This window comes from Danio rerio, chromosome 4 (genome assembly GCF_052040795.2).
Source record: "Danio rerio strain M-AB ecotype USA chromosome 4, GRCz13ab, whole genome shotgun sequence".
Lineage (NCBI taxonomy): Eukaryota > Metazoa > Chordata > Actinopteri > Cypriniformes > Danionidae > Danio > Danio rerio.
Genome location: NC_141024.2, coordinates 20,328,772 through 20,343,613, shown reverse-complemented (window position 1 = coordinate 20,343,613; position 14,842 = coordinate 20,328,772). Strand labels below are relative to the sequence as shown.

At 32.5% G+C, this 14,842-nt stretch overlaps 1 protein-coding gene across 23 annotated transcripts in view; it reads left to right on the top strand.

The window, feature by feature from the left end:
- The window catches only part of cacna2d1a (calcium voltage-gated channel auxiliary subunit alpha2delta 1a), a 135,172-nt gene that overhangs the window by 116,439 nt on the left and 3,891 nt on the right, over positions 1–14,842 (top strand). For 16 of the 23 annotated variants that reach the window (XR_015482086.1, XR_015482089.1, XR_015482085.1 and 13 more), the window contains 13 exons: positions 700–781; positions 1,618–1,683; positions 1,786–1,895; positions 1,989–2,060; positions 2,512–2,579; positions 2,895–2,933; positions 3,424–3,495; positions 7,522–7,674; positions 9,533–9,585; positions 10,526–10,581; positions 10,929–11,052; positions 11,336–11,448; positions 13,100–13,182. Coding sequence is in view for 15 of the 23 variants with exons in the window: in XM_087247078.1 (XP_087103204.1) it covers positions 700–781; positions 1,618–1,683; positions 1,786–1,895; positions 1,989–2,060; positions 2,512–2,579; positions 2,895–2,933; positions 3,424–3,495; positions 7,522–7,674; positions 9,533–9,585; positions 10,526–10,581; positions 10,929–11,052; positions 11,336–11,448; positions 13,100–13,182 (1,091 nt within the window). In the remaining 8 variants the exon portion in view is untranslated. Of the gene's footprint in view, positions 1–699; positions 782–1,617; positions 1,684–1,785; positions 1,896–1,988; positions 2,061–2,511; positions 2,580–2,894; positions 2,934–3,423; positions 3,496–7,521; positions 7,675–9,532; positions 9,586–10,525; positions 10,582–10,928; positions 11,053–11,335; positions 11,449–13,099; positions 13,183–13,892; positions 13,982–14,842 lie in introns of all 23 variants that reach the window. The other 7 variants (XR_015482090.1, XR_015482084.1, XM_087247072.1 and 4 more) reach the window with 2 other exon arrangements.

The following is a 14,842-nucleotide window of genomic DNA, read 5'->3' as shown; positions in this document are numbered from 1 at the left end:
ATAATTTCCATTTGTTTCTCATTCAAATTAAACTTCCTCATGAACACAGACAATGTCAATACACCAGTAAAACATCCCTGTAAACACTCAGTTTTGTGGCTATTTGTCAGTGCGGCCTGGTATTTTAAGTCCATGATTTCCTCGCTGTCAAACACAGTGGATCAGTTGAATTGTGTTCCTGCGCTGCTCTCAATCAGATCCTAATGAAAAGCATGCAGCGATCCGAATAAAGTTGTACACCAGCTGCTCTTTCTGAAGTGTGTGTGTTTTGTCGTAAAGGCTTTGCGGTAATGAACTGCAGTGCGATGTTATAAAACACTTGAACGCTCTGAACATGCCCACATCAGGAAAAAAAAAGCCTTTGAACACTTACTGTCGTTTCATACCGCCGAAGAATAACAATCGTGTTCCACGTCCCGGAAAATTAATCTACGTGTTACTTTGCGACGCGTTTGGGGTTTTTTTCACATCGGTGTCTCGCTTGGTTTTTATGAAGTTCTACTTATTTACGACTTTGGCATTGTTTGCCTCAAAGGTCAGAAAGTAGAGCCTGTTTTTACTCATGACCAACAGGTGTTTATGCATTTATCATAGGTGAAGCCTGTAATGATGTAAAATGCTTTGTTTGCTCCTGTTGTTCAAAAGCCCTTGTGATTGGAAGGGATGGCGAAAATAAAAGAGTTGTGTGTTATTTTTTAGGCAATATGGACTTAATGAATCGACTACTGTTGGATGCTGGCATCACGGCTGAACTGGTCAAACACTGGAACAAAAATCAATTGTGAGTTATAAATGCAAAAAAAAAAAAAAAGGCCAAGTGATATATTATTCACTTATTACACCAGAATCTGCGTTTAATATACAATTTCACTACAGAAGAGTCGAGCTTTAAATATGAAAATGATCAAAGTTATTATCATCTTTGTACAAGATGCTAATGGTCTAATATTTTTCAATTAGTTATGCTAAGCTAAGCTAAAAGTCCCACCAGACCCTCAGATCAGCAAAATATATTGACAAATGCTAAAACGCTACTTTTTAACTTAGTTGAAAAATGAGCATTCTTTTAAAAGAGTTATTTTAAGATGTGTTCCTCTAGATTATTACAAACAAATGACACTAAATACACCTGTAAATGGGATCTAAAACATCTTCTAAACATGCTGTAGATGACTATGAATTAAATCAGATTGTGGTCATGGTGTAAATATTCCTGTGTTTGAAACCATTTAAACAGCCATAAAAGCTGTAATGACAAAGATTTAAGAGATTAAGATTGAAACTTTCAAGAAGATTTCAATAAAATAAACCTTTTAAATGTTTAAATTTAGCTATTTTTGGTTTACACAGGCTATGAACTTGATTTAAACTTTCAAAAAGATTTCAAGAAATATACTTTATCTATATTTTTGGTTTATATGCGCTATCAATACTATGTCATCAAAATTTGTAAAATTCAAACTGGCAAATTAAAAAAAAATTAAGTTTTTAAATCAGACTGTAGGGTTGAAACTCACAACTTTGAGGAAAAAAAGTCAGAATTGTGAAATGAGAGATTGCTATATATTTTTCTTTTCATGCTTTCAGTCTAATTTTTTTATTTATTTTTTTTTTCAGGAGTGACAGAATCAAGGCTAAGTTTGTGGCGACAGATGGTGGTGTCACTAGAGTATATCCTGCAAGGTTTATTACATTTTACAGCTTCAGGAAAACAATACCAAGCAGGTCTATGGCATTTTTGGGTAAAAGCCTGTTTTCCTTGTTTTTTTTTATTTTTATTTGCAGTGCTGGTTCAGAATGGACCGGACAGGCCGAAACATATGAGTCAAGTTTCTACAAGAGAAGCTTGGACAATGATCTCTATGTATTTACACCACTGCCATTCACAGGAAATAGTATGTGTGTGTTTGTGGTACTTATATGTATAAGTGTGTTTGACTTTTCGTACTGTATGGTTTACCTGACTTTTTATGTCCTCTACATTTCAGAAACCGAAGAGTCAGTTTTAGTGAGCAGAGCAATGGACTTGAGGATCGATGAATTCTGGCTAAAACCAGCAGGTGAGATTATGACATTATAATGTTATCGCTTACCATAAACACACTGTAGATAGTCACTGAACTATACAAGGAACTATTATTATAAGTCAAGTTATGAAATGGCATGTTGAGTTTTATCAAAACTTAGTGACCAATTATAAAAGCTTATAGACTATTTAAAGTTGATTTTCTGTTTTCTTTAGCTGTTTTGTGAGTAAAAAGCAGGAATAATCCTTTATTTTACCATGCGTGTTATTTACTGTACTTGCTTAAATTCCATTCGAATTTATAGTAATGGTTTCATTTGAAACCACTTGACAATTAACAGTTTTTACAAATTCAGTAACTGCATTCTGTGATATACAGCTTGTTTCTGTACACGTATAGCATCACAATAAATATATACTATAATTATACTTCTATAAACCTATATATGTAGTTTTTATTAAGTGCTTTTATTGTATTTTTTTAGTTGTCGGTGTGAAACTGGATGTTCAATCCTGGATGGAAAGCTTCATGAATACTACAATTACGCCCAAAGTGAGTGCAAAATACAATATATTTTAAACTATGGTAGATGGGAAATTGTTTAAAATTTCAATAAACATAGCTAATTAAATGATTAATAAAGCTAAATCATAATAAATATATATATTTTTTGTACTAATAAATGCTGCAGCTGACATAGGCACATCATTATTAAGAAAGTTTTGTGGTAATTGATGGATATAAATGAGAAAATGAGCAGGCCCAATGAAAATACAATAAACTTATGCATGTTGATAAAAAACATTATATTATTGCTATGTTTGTATAATGCTGTTATGAATCTGTGTGTATTTTTTCTTTCCGCAGTGTGAAGGTGAAATATGTGGATGCAGGAGGAACGATGAGGTAAGATTAATTACTGTATACTTACTATCTTTCAAAAGTTTGGGTTCTGTACGATTTTGTTATATTTTTAAAGAAAGTTTCTGGGTCTTTTCAGTAAAAGCAGTAATATTGTCAAATATTGCTATAATTTATGCATTTTAAGGCATTTTCAACATCATTAATCACATAATCCTTCAGCAATACCTATAATTGCATGGTTTACTTTTTATGTGCATTTTTAAGAATGGTTTAATTATTAGAAATGTCACATTTTCAAATATACATTTTTTATGACATAATGAAAAGCCTTTAGTACTGCACTTACAGTCGCATTAACTTTTAATTATTGATTTTTTTTTTATTATTTGTAAATCCGTTTTATTTCACATTGTTATTTCCTAAGGGTATAGTTTTTTTTTTCAGAATGAAAGGAAATATTTATATTATTAATAAAAAATTCCCCAAACAGTAGTCTATATTACTATAAAACTGTATTAAACTTTCTCTCTAGTATCTGGACTGTGTTCTTCTAGACGATGGAGGATTCCTTGTCATGGCCAATCAGGACAAATACATTGACCAGGTGAGTCTCTCCACCTTTTTGTGCAGAGTTTGCGAATGGGTAATCTTTTTAACTATTCTTCTGCAGATGAAGTAGTTGGTTTCTGTCTATGGGTGAAGATTGTTTTTTTTTTTCTATAATTTATTTTTGGGCATACTTATATAGTTCGAGAGAAAAATTGTGTTGTGAAAAAAGTGATGTACCTATGCTTTTGGGGCTTTTAGCGTCTCAATTGAGAATCGTGCTTGCATAGCATAAGCTGGTAGATTCATTGCCAAAATGTATAGAAATATAAGAAATTATTGAAGTGTTATGGCTGGGTCCAAAACCGCATACTTCCATACTGTATAGTATGCTAAAATTTGTATGCCGGCTGAGTTTTATGTCCGAATTCAAAGAATTTGAAAATCAGTATGTGAGAAGTACCCAGATGACCTACTACTTCCTGATTCAGGTAGGTCACGTGATCATGTTAAAATGGCAGATGTAGTACATTCGAATTATATTCATACTGCTCACATTCATAATGTATAGAGTAGTACGTTTACATTCAAATACAGTACCTGCTGAGTAGTTGGCGGTTTTGAACCCAGCCTTGGTTTGCTAAATGATGATGTGCTTTTTTGATGTTTTGAAAGACAAATAGTATTAATGTATTAATTTTTATTTAATTGTTAAATATATATATATATATATATATATATATATATATATATATATATATATATATATATATATATATATATATATATATATATATATATATATATATATAGGCACAAAGCGCAATAAAACAAAAGCAATGCAACATTTTTAAACATTTAAAGATTTTTTTTTTTTTTTTTTTTGCAACGGTGAGGATTTACTTCATCTTGCTTTTTTACAGAGAAGAACATTTCAGAAATTGGAAGTTTGTTTCAGGGTTTTAAGAATAGTGTTTATTTCAGAAATGTTAATATTTGATGCTAAAAATGTTCTTGCAAAAAAGAAAAACTACTGGATTTAGCGTTTTAGCAAAATGGTTTACAAGTTGACCTCAATTTGGACTTTTAGAACCTTATTAGCTGCAAGAATTAGAGTCGAGTTCACTTGGTTCTCATGGTGTTTGATGACATTTAGGGAATTGAGAGCATTTTGAGTATCGTTGATGAAGAAGAACATCTAATTATTCTTTTGTAAATTAATTTATTTTATTGCTTTATTTATTACACATACAATATTATTATATTATTATTACAATATTACTTATTTTGTGCGTTGAATTTTTTTTACATTTCTTTTGATTACATTTTTGTCTATTTAAAAAGATAGAAAAAGCAAAAAAGAATCTAATTTATGTTGTATATTTTAAGTATAATGTGCTAAATAATGGGATGTGAAAAACTACATCTAGTCTTTTTCTGTATTACCAAATCAAAACCTCTCCTTTTTTCCTCTATTCCACCTCCCCCTTGTTTGACCCCTGGAGGGAAGCGCCACCAAAGCCCACCTGCACCAGCAGAGAGTCAATGTTTAAAGTTCAGCTCAGCGAGGGAAAAAACCAATCAGACTGGAGTGTGTGCAGAATTAATCACACTGTGGGCAAACTCTCTAGGGGTCGACTAGGACCCGCACGTTCATTACGAACCAGGATTTATATCGCCGCTGGACTGACTTATAGTCTCGGACGCACGCGCTCGTACATTCTTACGTCTAATATACCAGGCTGGATTTAACTATGTGTGTGTTCATAACAGTAACCAGAATGGGGGGTTGTTTTTAGCATTGAGCACACACTATTGGACCTCAGAGAGTTTCTGGGCCGACAGACGACTCTTTCTTTGGTTTAAGTTATGGTGATGCAGTAGGTTGTGCTAATAAGATTAAAGCATGGTGGGCTGCACACTGTTTAAAGACTCAGCATGCAGTTCACGGTGGGAGATTAATCTACAGAAGAAAGCAGACAAAGAGATTACAAAGTTGTGAAATTTTTGAATAGTCACAGGGTTTCTGAGATGATGTAATTTAGCAGACGATTGTGCAGGATTATTTAACATTTAATTTTTTTGCATATGTAAACCTATTTCACATAATTATGAACAGTTTGTTTAAATTATGGCTCTGGTAAATACTTTGGGTGGAAAATGTTCTATTTATTTGCTGTTTTATTTCTACTCATTTGTTTAAACACTATTAAACATTTCTTTTAATTTATGTAAAATTATTAACTTTTTTTTTAGCAATCACTAAAAATATGATGCATCTTTTTGTTCAATTTTCAGAATAGCTATATGGAATCTGAAAATGATGCATGATTTATTTCTTTACATTTTATCTTTTGGCATTTTTAAGTCCACATGGGATAATTTTGCACATTTCACTCAACAATCAGTGTAAAAAATTCAAGAAAAAAGGCATACACCATTTATTATTATTTATTTTATTTTATTTTATTTTATTTTATTTTATTTTATTTTATTTTATTTTATTTTATTTTATTTTATTTTATTTTATTTTATTTTATTTTATTTTATTTTACTACATGCCAGTCTTGTGGCATTTTGATTTAAGCTTTTAAAAAAAGTATACAACATTTATTTTGTTTTGTTTTGTTTTGTTTTTATTTTTTCCTTTTCTTTAATTTTCTATAATTTTGTTTTATTTTATTTTACTACATGCTAATATTGTGCCATTTTGATTTATGCATTTAAAAAAAGTATACACCTTTTTTTGTTGTTTAGTTTTTTTTTTGTTTTTTTCCATGTTTTTTCTTGTTTTTTCTTTAATTTAATTTAATTTAATTTAATTTAATTTTACTACATGCCAATAATGTGCCATTTTGACTTCGTCATTTATTTCCTTGTTAAGTTCTTTTAAATGTCCTTTTAAATCAATTATGCATAATTGTAGACATTTTCCTCAACAGTCAAATGGCATAAAATCAATTAAGTAATCATATATGAAGTGTTTAGTAAGTTTTATTTTTTATTTTATTGTTTATTTTACATATTTTATTTCCCTTGAACAAAAGCTTTGCTGACAAGGAATGAGATTCAGAAAGCTGCTCTGTGTCCTTCAGGTGCAGATGTGTGTATTCAGAGCTGTTTGTAGCTCATCTCAGGACATCTGCAAACCAAATGGCGGATAAACAAACATTTCATTGCTGGTTTAAATGATGTTAATTGAAAACAAAAATAGCCTTTGTGTACGTTATTTGTCAGTTGGTGAATCTTCACAGTCTGTGCTTGCTGCTCTTTAAAGCAAAGATGATGAGGATAATTTTTGGGGGGGGGAATAAAATGATCCAACAAAATCTGACTACACCAATAAGAAAAACAGTTCAGCAATGTATTTATGTGAAGTCACATTTACTATTCTTCTGCAGATTTTTTTACTGAAATATCCAGTCATTTCAATAGGAATCCACATAAAAGAGTTCTTGAAGATACAGTTGATGTCAGAATTATTAGTCCCCCTTTGAACGGAGCAAAACAATTTTCACAGTATGTCGGATAATATTTCTTCTTCTGGAAAAAGTCTTATGTGTTTTATTTTGACTAGAATAAAAGCAGTTTTAAATTTTTTAAACACCATTTTAAGGACCAAATTATTAGCCCCTTTAGGCAATATTTTTTTCGATAGTCTACAGAACAAACCATCGTTATGCAATAACTTACCTAATTACTCTTACCTACTTAACCTAATTAACCTAGTTAAGTCTTTAAATGTCACTTTAAGCTGTAAAAAAAGTGTCTTGAAAAATATCTAGTAAACTATTATTTACTGTCATCATGGCAAAGATAAAATAAATCAGTTATTAGGGGTGAGTTTTTAAAACTATTATGTTTAGAAATGTGTTGAAAAAATCTCTCCCCGTTAAACAGAAATTGTGGAAAAATATTGGCAAATATTTAGGGGGGCTAATAATTCTGACTTCAACTGTATTTAAAATAAATTTTTCCTAAAATAGTCACCTTGGTCAGCTCTTAATTATTAATTAGAAAAATCCCTGTACACAACAAGCATTTTTACACTAGATGTGTGTTTGTGTGTCTTATGTGTTTGCAGATTGGAGAGTTTTTCGGCATGATTGACCCCAGCCTAATGAGAAATCTGATGAACGTGTCCCTGTTTTCAGTCAACATAACCTACGACTACCAGGCCCTTTGCGAACCCACCAGAGAATCTAAAGCTGCCGCTGGTCTCAGATCAGTCTATGTGGTGAGTGCAAGTCCATTTGTAAACCTAAACAAATGTGTATAGCTTCAATCTAGTAGTGGCTTGCATGATGTTTTAAAGGAACTCCCATTTTTAAATCCATTCAGCTGATCTCTGGGTCTGGCAGAAGAACTTTTAGCTTAGCTTAGCATAGATTGTTGAATCGTATTAGACCATTAGCATCTCGCTCAAAAATGATTAAATATTTAAAAAATGAAAAGTTGCTAATTTCTTGTCCAATACAGTATGACCAGGAACTATAGGCTACCCGTATCCTGGTGTATTAATCAAAGAACTTTGCTGATGTACCATGGCTGCAGCAGGAGCAATGATAATATGCAGCACCTTAAAATTGGCTAACTTTTGTAAATATAACTAATGTGTCTACCTGCTTACACAAAAGTGTGCCTTGCAACCAATAAGACATTTGGAATTTACCTACGGTAGCTGCAGTCTATTTTCAGGTGCTGTGTAACATCATTGTATCTACTGCATCTATGAAATGGCAGTACGCCAGAAGTATAGTTCCTAGCCATCTAGCCTAGAAAATAACAACATTTCATTTTCCTGTTCGTCTTAGTAAACAATTAAATTACAAAAGTGTCAAGCTTTAAATAGAAAAATTATTGAAACTATTTTGGCATTTTTGTGCTAGATGCTAATGGTCTAATCTGATTCAATGATCTATGCTAAGCTAAGCTAAAACTGCTCCTGCCAGACCCAAAGATTGACCAAATGAATCCAAAAATGGTAAAACTCAACTGTTTAACTGTAGGGGAGCTGTAAAATGAGCCTATTTTCAAAGTAAGTGTTTCTGTAAGCACGTTTTGGCCAAGAAATCATCTATAAAACTGAATTTGCTCACATAACACATTTCTCTCAGACTATAAAGTTTAGTCATGGTGTTATTAAAGTTCATGTTAAGCTGATAAGTTAAGCTCACGATTGCCTCTCTGATCTGTGTGACTACAGTTTTGACTAAATCGCTCAAATCACGCAATCAAGCATGAATCATAACAAAGAGAGACACTTCCTCTCTCATGCTAATCATTGCAGCGTGTGCGGCGGCTAATCGTCCCCCGAGCGCGTTAGCTTAACCTTGTTTGTGGATTTATGCTTGCATCTGCTGAGCTTTCGTCTAATATCTCCCGTATTGTTTGGCAGCGGGTCCTTTCTGTCTGGCAGGGTCATGATAGATTGTTCTTGCCAATAAAAATCAGGATGTTTTGGAGATTCTTAGCTCCGGATATGCAACTTGCAAAGTTAGGCAAGAATGTTTGAGAGAGTTTAAAGTGCCACCTTGTAATTATAATACTGTGTTTGAGATTTTTGCCCATATATTTGTATTCTGTGGCAATTTATTTACATTATGTGATGCATTTGTTTGTTTTGTTTTTTAAATGTTTGAATTTTGTTAATCTATATATCATTTTCTCTGTGCACTGTAAAAGCAATTCAATATTTTACTTAAAAAAGTGGGTAAACCTGTATTAACTTGGAATTGTTACGTTGAATTAACTTACATTTTTTAAAAAGTGTACATTGTTCTTTTACTTGTAGAACAATATGTTTACTCAATTTTTACTCTATAGTGAAGTCAACAGATTGCTTTTTTACAGTGTATCAAAACGTTATAAGACATTACTGCATATCAAAACCATTCAGCCTACAGATAGAACCTTATAGATACAAAGTGGTGCTATGTTATATGCTGTAGTGTATGCCACTGTAGCTGATTTTAGAAAGGATATGGTACATAACTAAGATGGTCTCAGTGTTCTAGAACTTATAGTGGAAGTTTATTTTATGATTTATTTAACATTTCAATGTGTAAGCCTAATGTCTTGTTTGTCTCTTTTAGCCCACCATAGCTGATATCCTGAACATTGGTTGGTGGGCTTCTGCAGCAGCCTGGTATGTGAAGAAGGGTTTTTGAAATTATGCAAACTGATAATTATTTAACAATGCTGTCAAAACAGAAAAAATTCAAAACAACCATTGTTCAGTGGCATCTATGATTTTACATGAATCGGTTACGTGACTAAAATGCATCATCCTCCAGTTCACAGTGTGACATGAAAATAGCTTGTTCACATTATTCTAATGTAAAAAAATATATATCAAATGAAAACATATTAGTGTGGACATAGCCTAAATGCACGGATCTAATGTACTAGTATACATTTAATTTTCTCGCAGTTGTTTTGGTTTAAGTGGGACATTTCCCTAAAACTGAGTTTCTTTTATTTCTTGAATATAGGGCGGGTCCAATAAACGATTTTATATTAAATAGTGATAAAATTTGTCAATAACAATGATAAGCTCTGGATTTTTAACTCTACATTGGTATAAGAACCAATCACACAGCAGAAATGTGCAACAATAGGAATCTAGAAAAGTGTGTTGATATTAAAGATGTACTGAATTTTCGGCCACCGAAAATTTGTTGACTGAAAATCTCATGCTATTTGAGTAACCCTGTAATTTTTGTGGCTTCAGTCATTATTGGGCTACTCTTTTAAATTAACTATTTTTATCAAAATATATATCGCTACCATTCACATGGAAAATCGAGATTGCATTTTTTACAAATTGCCCAAGCCTGCTTAAACACAAAATACATTGTTTCTAAAAAAAAATAATTTTAGTAACCAAATGGTTATCATCGATTTCCATTGCGATAAAAACAACAACAACCTAAATTATCCTACGTTGTATGAGTCTCGAAATGTTGCAAAAGACTCAGGAGACAAGTTTGATGGACAAAGTCAAACTTTCTTATTATCAAAGTGGGTCCAATGTTGTTTTAGACTTTTTTACATTGATTCTTAACTGTTACTTTTTATTTCCCCAGGTCGATAATGCAGCAGTTGTTTGTCAGCATTACATTTCCTAATTTCCTTGAGGCAGGTAAGAACGTGACATTTGTAATTAATTGATAGGAAACGGTGATTAAGCCATTGGAATTTGGCAGGCGTCTGTTTGTTTTATCATCTGGTAAACTGCCAAAACTTCACTACTAATGAGTGTTAATTCATGGATATACAAAGCAGGACCACATATTGTGTTTCAGAAAGTCAAAGATAATAAAAATATGACATGAGCACAGTGTCAAGTTTCGAGTGAATGTGTTGTGCTTTGGAAAATGTATATTTTAACTGTTATTTTAAATATTTTTAAAGGCTCATTGATTTGAGTGGGTATTAATTAGGCTCAGAGTTTCAAATAATGACAATTCAATTGTGTTTTGTTCACAGTGGACATAAGTGATGAGTCTGAAACACCATCTAAAGAGAGTTGCATTAAAGAGCAGACGCAGTATTTCTTTGACAGCAATGACACAACTTTTAAGGGGACTGTTGATTGCCAGAACTGCTCCAGGTAAGATTCAAACTTTATCATAGAGGAAAAAATAAAACATCTATTTATTTTTTTTAAGGTTGGCATATCATTTAAGATATATAAATAATGCAGTTATGTAATCATTTATGCTTGTTTATTAATTTGTTTAGATTGCACATCATGTAATGCGCTATTCAAATTTTATTATTTAAATTGTGATTTAAAATGTTTTTTTAGTTGATTAACAGCCCGGATTGATGACCAAGCTTGTCTTTTTACACTTGAACTAGGCTGATTACTTTGTGTATATTTTTGTTTTCAGGCAGTTTATAGCTGAAAAGCTTATGAAGACAAATCTGGTGCTTATTGTTGCTGATACAGAGATGTGCAGCCAGATGTGTGAGGAAAAACCATTTTCCCAGGAAGAAAAGCCTTGTATCCTTTATAGACATGCAAACAAACTGAGACACACAATGATGATAGCACATCGACTCACTGTCAGTTTAAGAAAATTCTGGGTAGTATTTTCGGGAGCAAGATATCTGTGTCGCATCGCAATGCATCTCATGATTTCAGGTAAAAACACAACCTGTGTCTGATTGTTTTTTTGTTTACCGCTTCATCCGGACAGCTGATTTCAGTGGAAAAAGCGATTGACCAGTTCTTGAGTCATTACCCAGCGTCATTACCAGTCATTATCTTATCAAATATTCCATTTTGCTTGGAAATACATCACAAATGATGGTAAAATGGGTTGCAGAGTTTTATCTTGACTGTCTAGTGGTGTTCTCTATCAGGCTAAAGACTGCTTTGCTATTTTATCTTCCATTGTTTTCCTTTTACACAAGTTTCCTTACAGCGCTTTAGGGTTCAACCTTCTGGGTTCCCATGAGTCATTCTGGAATATCATGGAATTTTAAAAAGTCTATTTCAGACAGTAAAATCAAGGGGAATTTATATTTTATCACTGTTTTCCAGATGTTTTACCTGTGCAGATGAGCATTGTTATATCAGCATTTAATGTTATTTCAAATAAAAACAGTGCAGATGGCATGGCAGGAATTTGAACAGTGTCTTGGCTGGTAAAAAAAATAAAGGAAATCTGCAGAAATAGCAATTTAAAAAATGTAAATTTAAATATAAACTTGACACCATAATTATTATCCCTCCTGATATATTAGCCTAATTTATTATTATAACTAATTTCTAATAACAGATTTTTTTGTCACTAGACACTAGTATTCAGCCTAAAGTGCTATTTAAATGCTTAACTAGGTTATTTGGGCAAGTTAGTGTAATCAGGCAAGTCATTGTATAATGATGGTTTGTTAAGTAGACAATACAAAACAAATATTGCTTAACAGGGCTAAAAATATTGATAAGATTTTTTTCTGAAAAAAAGGGAAATACTGTGAAAGATTAAAAGATACTCTGTTAACCACCATTTGGAAAAATATTTAAAATAGAAAAAAATATATATAACACAGAAGGGCTAATAATTTTGACTTCAATGTTCATATTATTGGGATTTTTTCATCACATAAACATGATTGCACTACATATTAGCTTTCTTGTTTTGCTCAAGTGCATGATGCCTTAAAGTCTTTACATATTGTGGCCACACTTTACAATAAATTTCATTAGTTAATGTTAATTAATGCATTTACTAACATGAACAAACAATGAACAATACATTTACTACTGTATTTGTTCATGTTAGTTAATGAAAATAGAGCAGTTCATTGTTAGTTCATGTTAACTCATGGTGCATTAACTAATGTTAACAAGCATGGACTTGGATGTTAATAATGCATTAGTAAATGTTCAATTATGATTAATTAATGCTGTACATGTGTTGTTCATGATTAGTTCATGTTAGTAAATGCATTAACTAATGAACCTTATTGTAAAGTGTTACCAATATTGTGAATGTTCGATGAAACCATGACAAATGAAACTGTCAAAACTGTGATGGAACTTCCAACAATAGTTGGCAAGTTCAGTTTTTGAGTCACACCCTAGATTGGTTACTTAGCATATTAGCATGCTATTTCTGCTGATTTGAATCCTGAACCTGATCTCTCAGCTCCTGGTCCAGATCCCTGCTTGATATCGCAGAACCCACGGTATCGGAAAGGTCCAATGGAGTGCTTTGACAACAATGTCAATGTAAGTCGCCCAAACACTTTCTTTCTGAAAACTCAAAGTGAGAGCAAACTAGCTATTAGCATGACTTCATGAGCATCTTGCCTGGATCTCACGTGCTGCTCTATTCTACTAAAATGTTTTTTTTTTCCTGCTCTCATTTCAATCATTAGCTGATATCTACCACACTGAGACTTTAAATGGCATTGCTGAGGCAGAATGAATGTAAATGAACTATATTTGTCTCTGTGTGATAGATCTTGGATTAGGAGAGCTTGGCTTTGTTGTAATCTCGCATAAACATAGTTTTCATGGCTAAAACTATGTGGACGCCATCTTTTAACGGAATAGTTTTTCATTTAGAAGTGCATAGAGATAAAACAGATATACAATTATGTTATGGTGCATTAAAGAACCTAAAATAATGTTGTAGAACATTTTTGGATGGATTTAAGTCACTTTTAATTTTGAATTTAAATGTTTAGTGAAACCAAATAAGTGTGCTATTTAGGGGTCCACATACTTTTGGCCAACTAGCTTGTGTTTTTTTTTTCTAACCACACATTCACTTTCTGCTCTAAACACTCTCTTTTGACTTACTGTATTAATGCCTTTTGTTTCTGAGCACTTCTTGGTGTGTTGCTTAAACTTCTGACTGTCGGACATTTTTCTGCATGACTCTTTCTCTCTCTCTTTCTCTCCTGCTGTGTATTTGGCTGTGTAATGTACATTAGGATGAGGCCATGTGTAGGAGAAATGCAGGCTCTCCACTGCTCTCCTCTCTCCTCATGTTACTGCTGCCAGTGTTCATGTGCTGTCTCGGGTCAGTCCATCTCTCTCTCTCTCTCTCTCTCTCTCTCTCTCTCTCTCTCTCTCTCTCTCTCTCTCTCTCTCTATCTATCTCTCTTCTACTACAGCAAATTAGCTGCTAAAACAGCAGTCGTTTTGCAAATAAGCAAGGCTCTTAGGAGATAAAATTACATTTTTTCCTGTTTTTCTTTTGTCTAATATCTTTTCTCTTTCTGCTGTGCTTGTAATGCTTAATTGTTGCTTCTTGCATTAATTTTGGACTAATTCACTAACACAGTTATGATGAATAAATGATCAACAAGATATTAGAGTATATTTTATACTATTAGGTAGTTATCTGAGATCAATAATAAAAAAAATATTTGAATTGAGTGTAGTTGCATTCCTGCAATGACCATATGACAAAAAAATGATATATTATATTTTTCGCCCTTTTTCTGGATGCATATTATTAGACACTAAATAAATAAAACATATACTTATTTACACGATTTATACAAATGCATAATGTAACAATGTAGTCACTGATTATACTGTACAGTATATTTGTTTTGAACTGTATGTGTTTTAATTAAAAAATACATAAATAATGTAAAATAGGGACCATTTATGTTTGTGTATATATACATGCAATGCTTTGAAATAACTGATTACATGCAGGGGCACTGCTGGGGGGGAGTTTGGATGATTCTAAGGGCCTACGCCATTTTGGGGCCTCCAGAGTTACTATTAGGGGGCCCAACCACCAGCGCTTAAATTGTAAATGAATAATTCCCAGAACAAAACCAGGAAATAAGCGTTACCGTGACCGATGTCCACCAAGCTATTTTAGTTTTCCCATAACATGACATCAGTAGATGGTGATAGTGCAAAA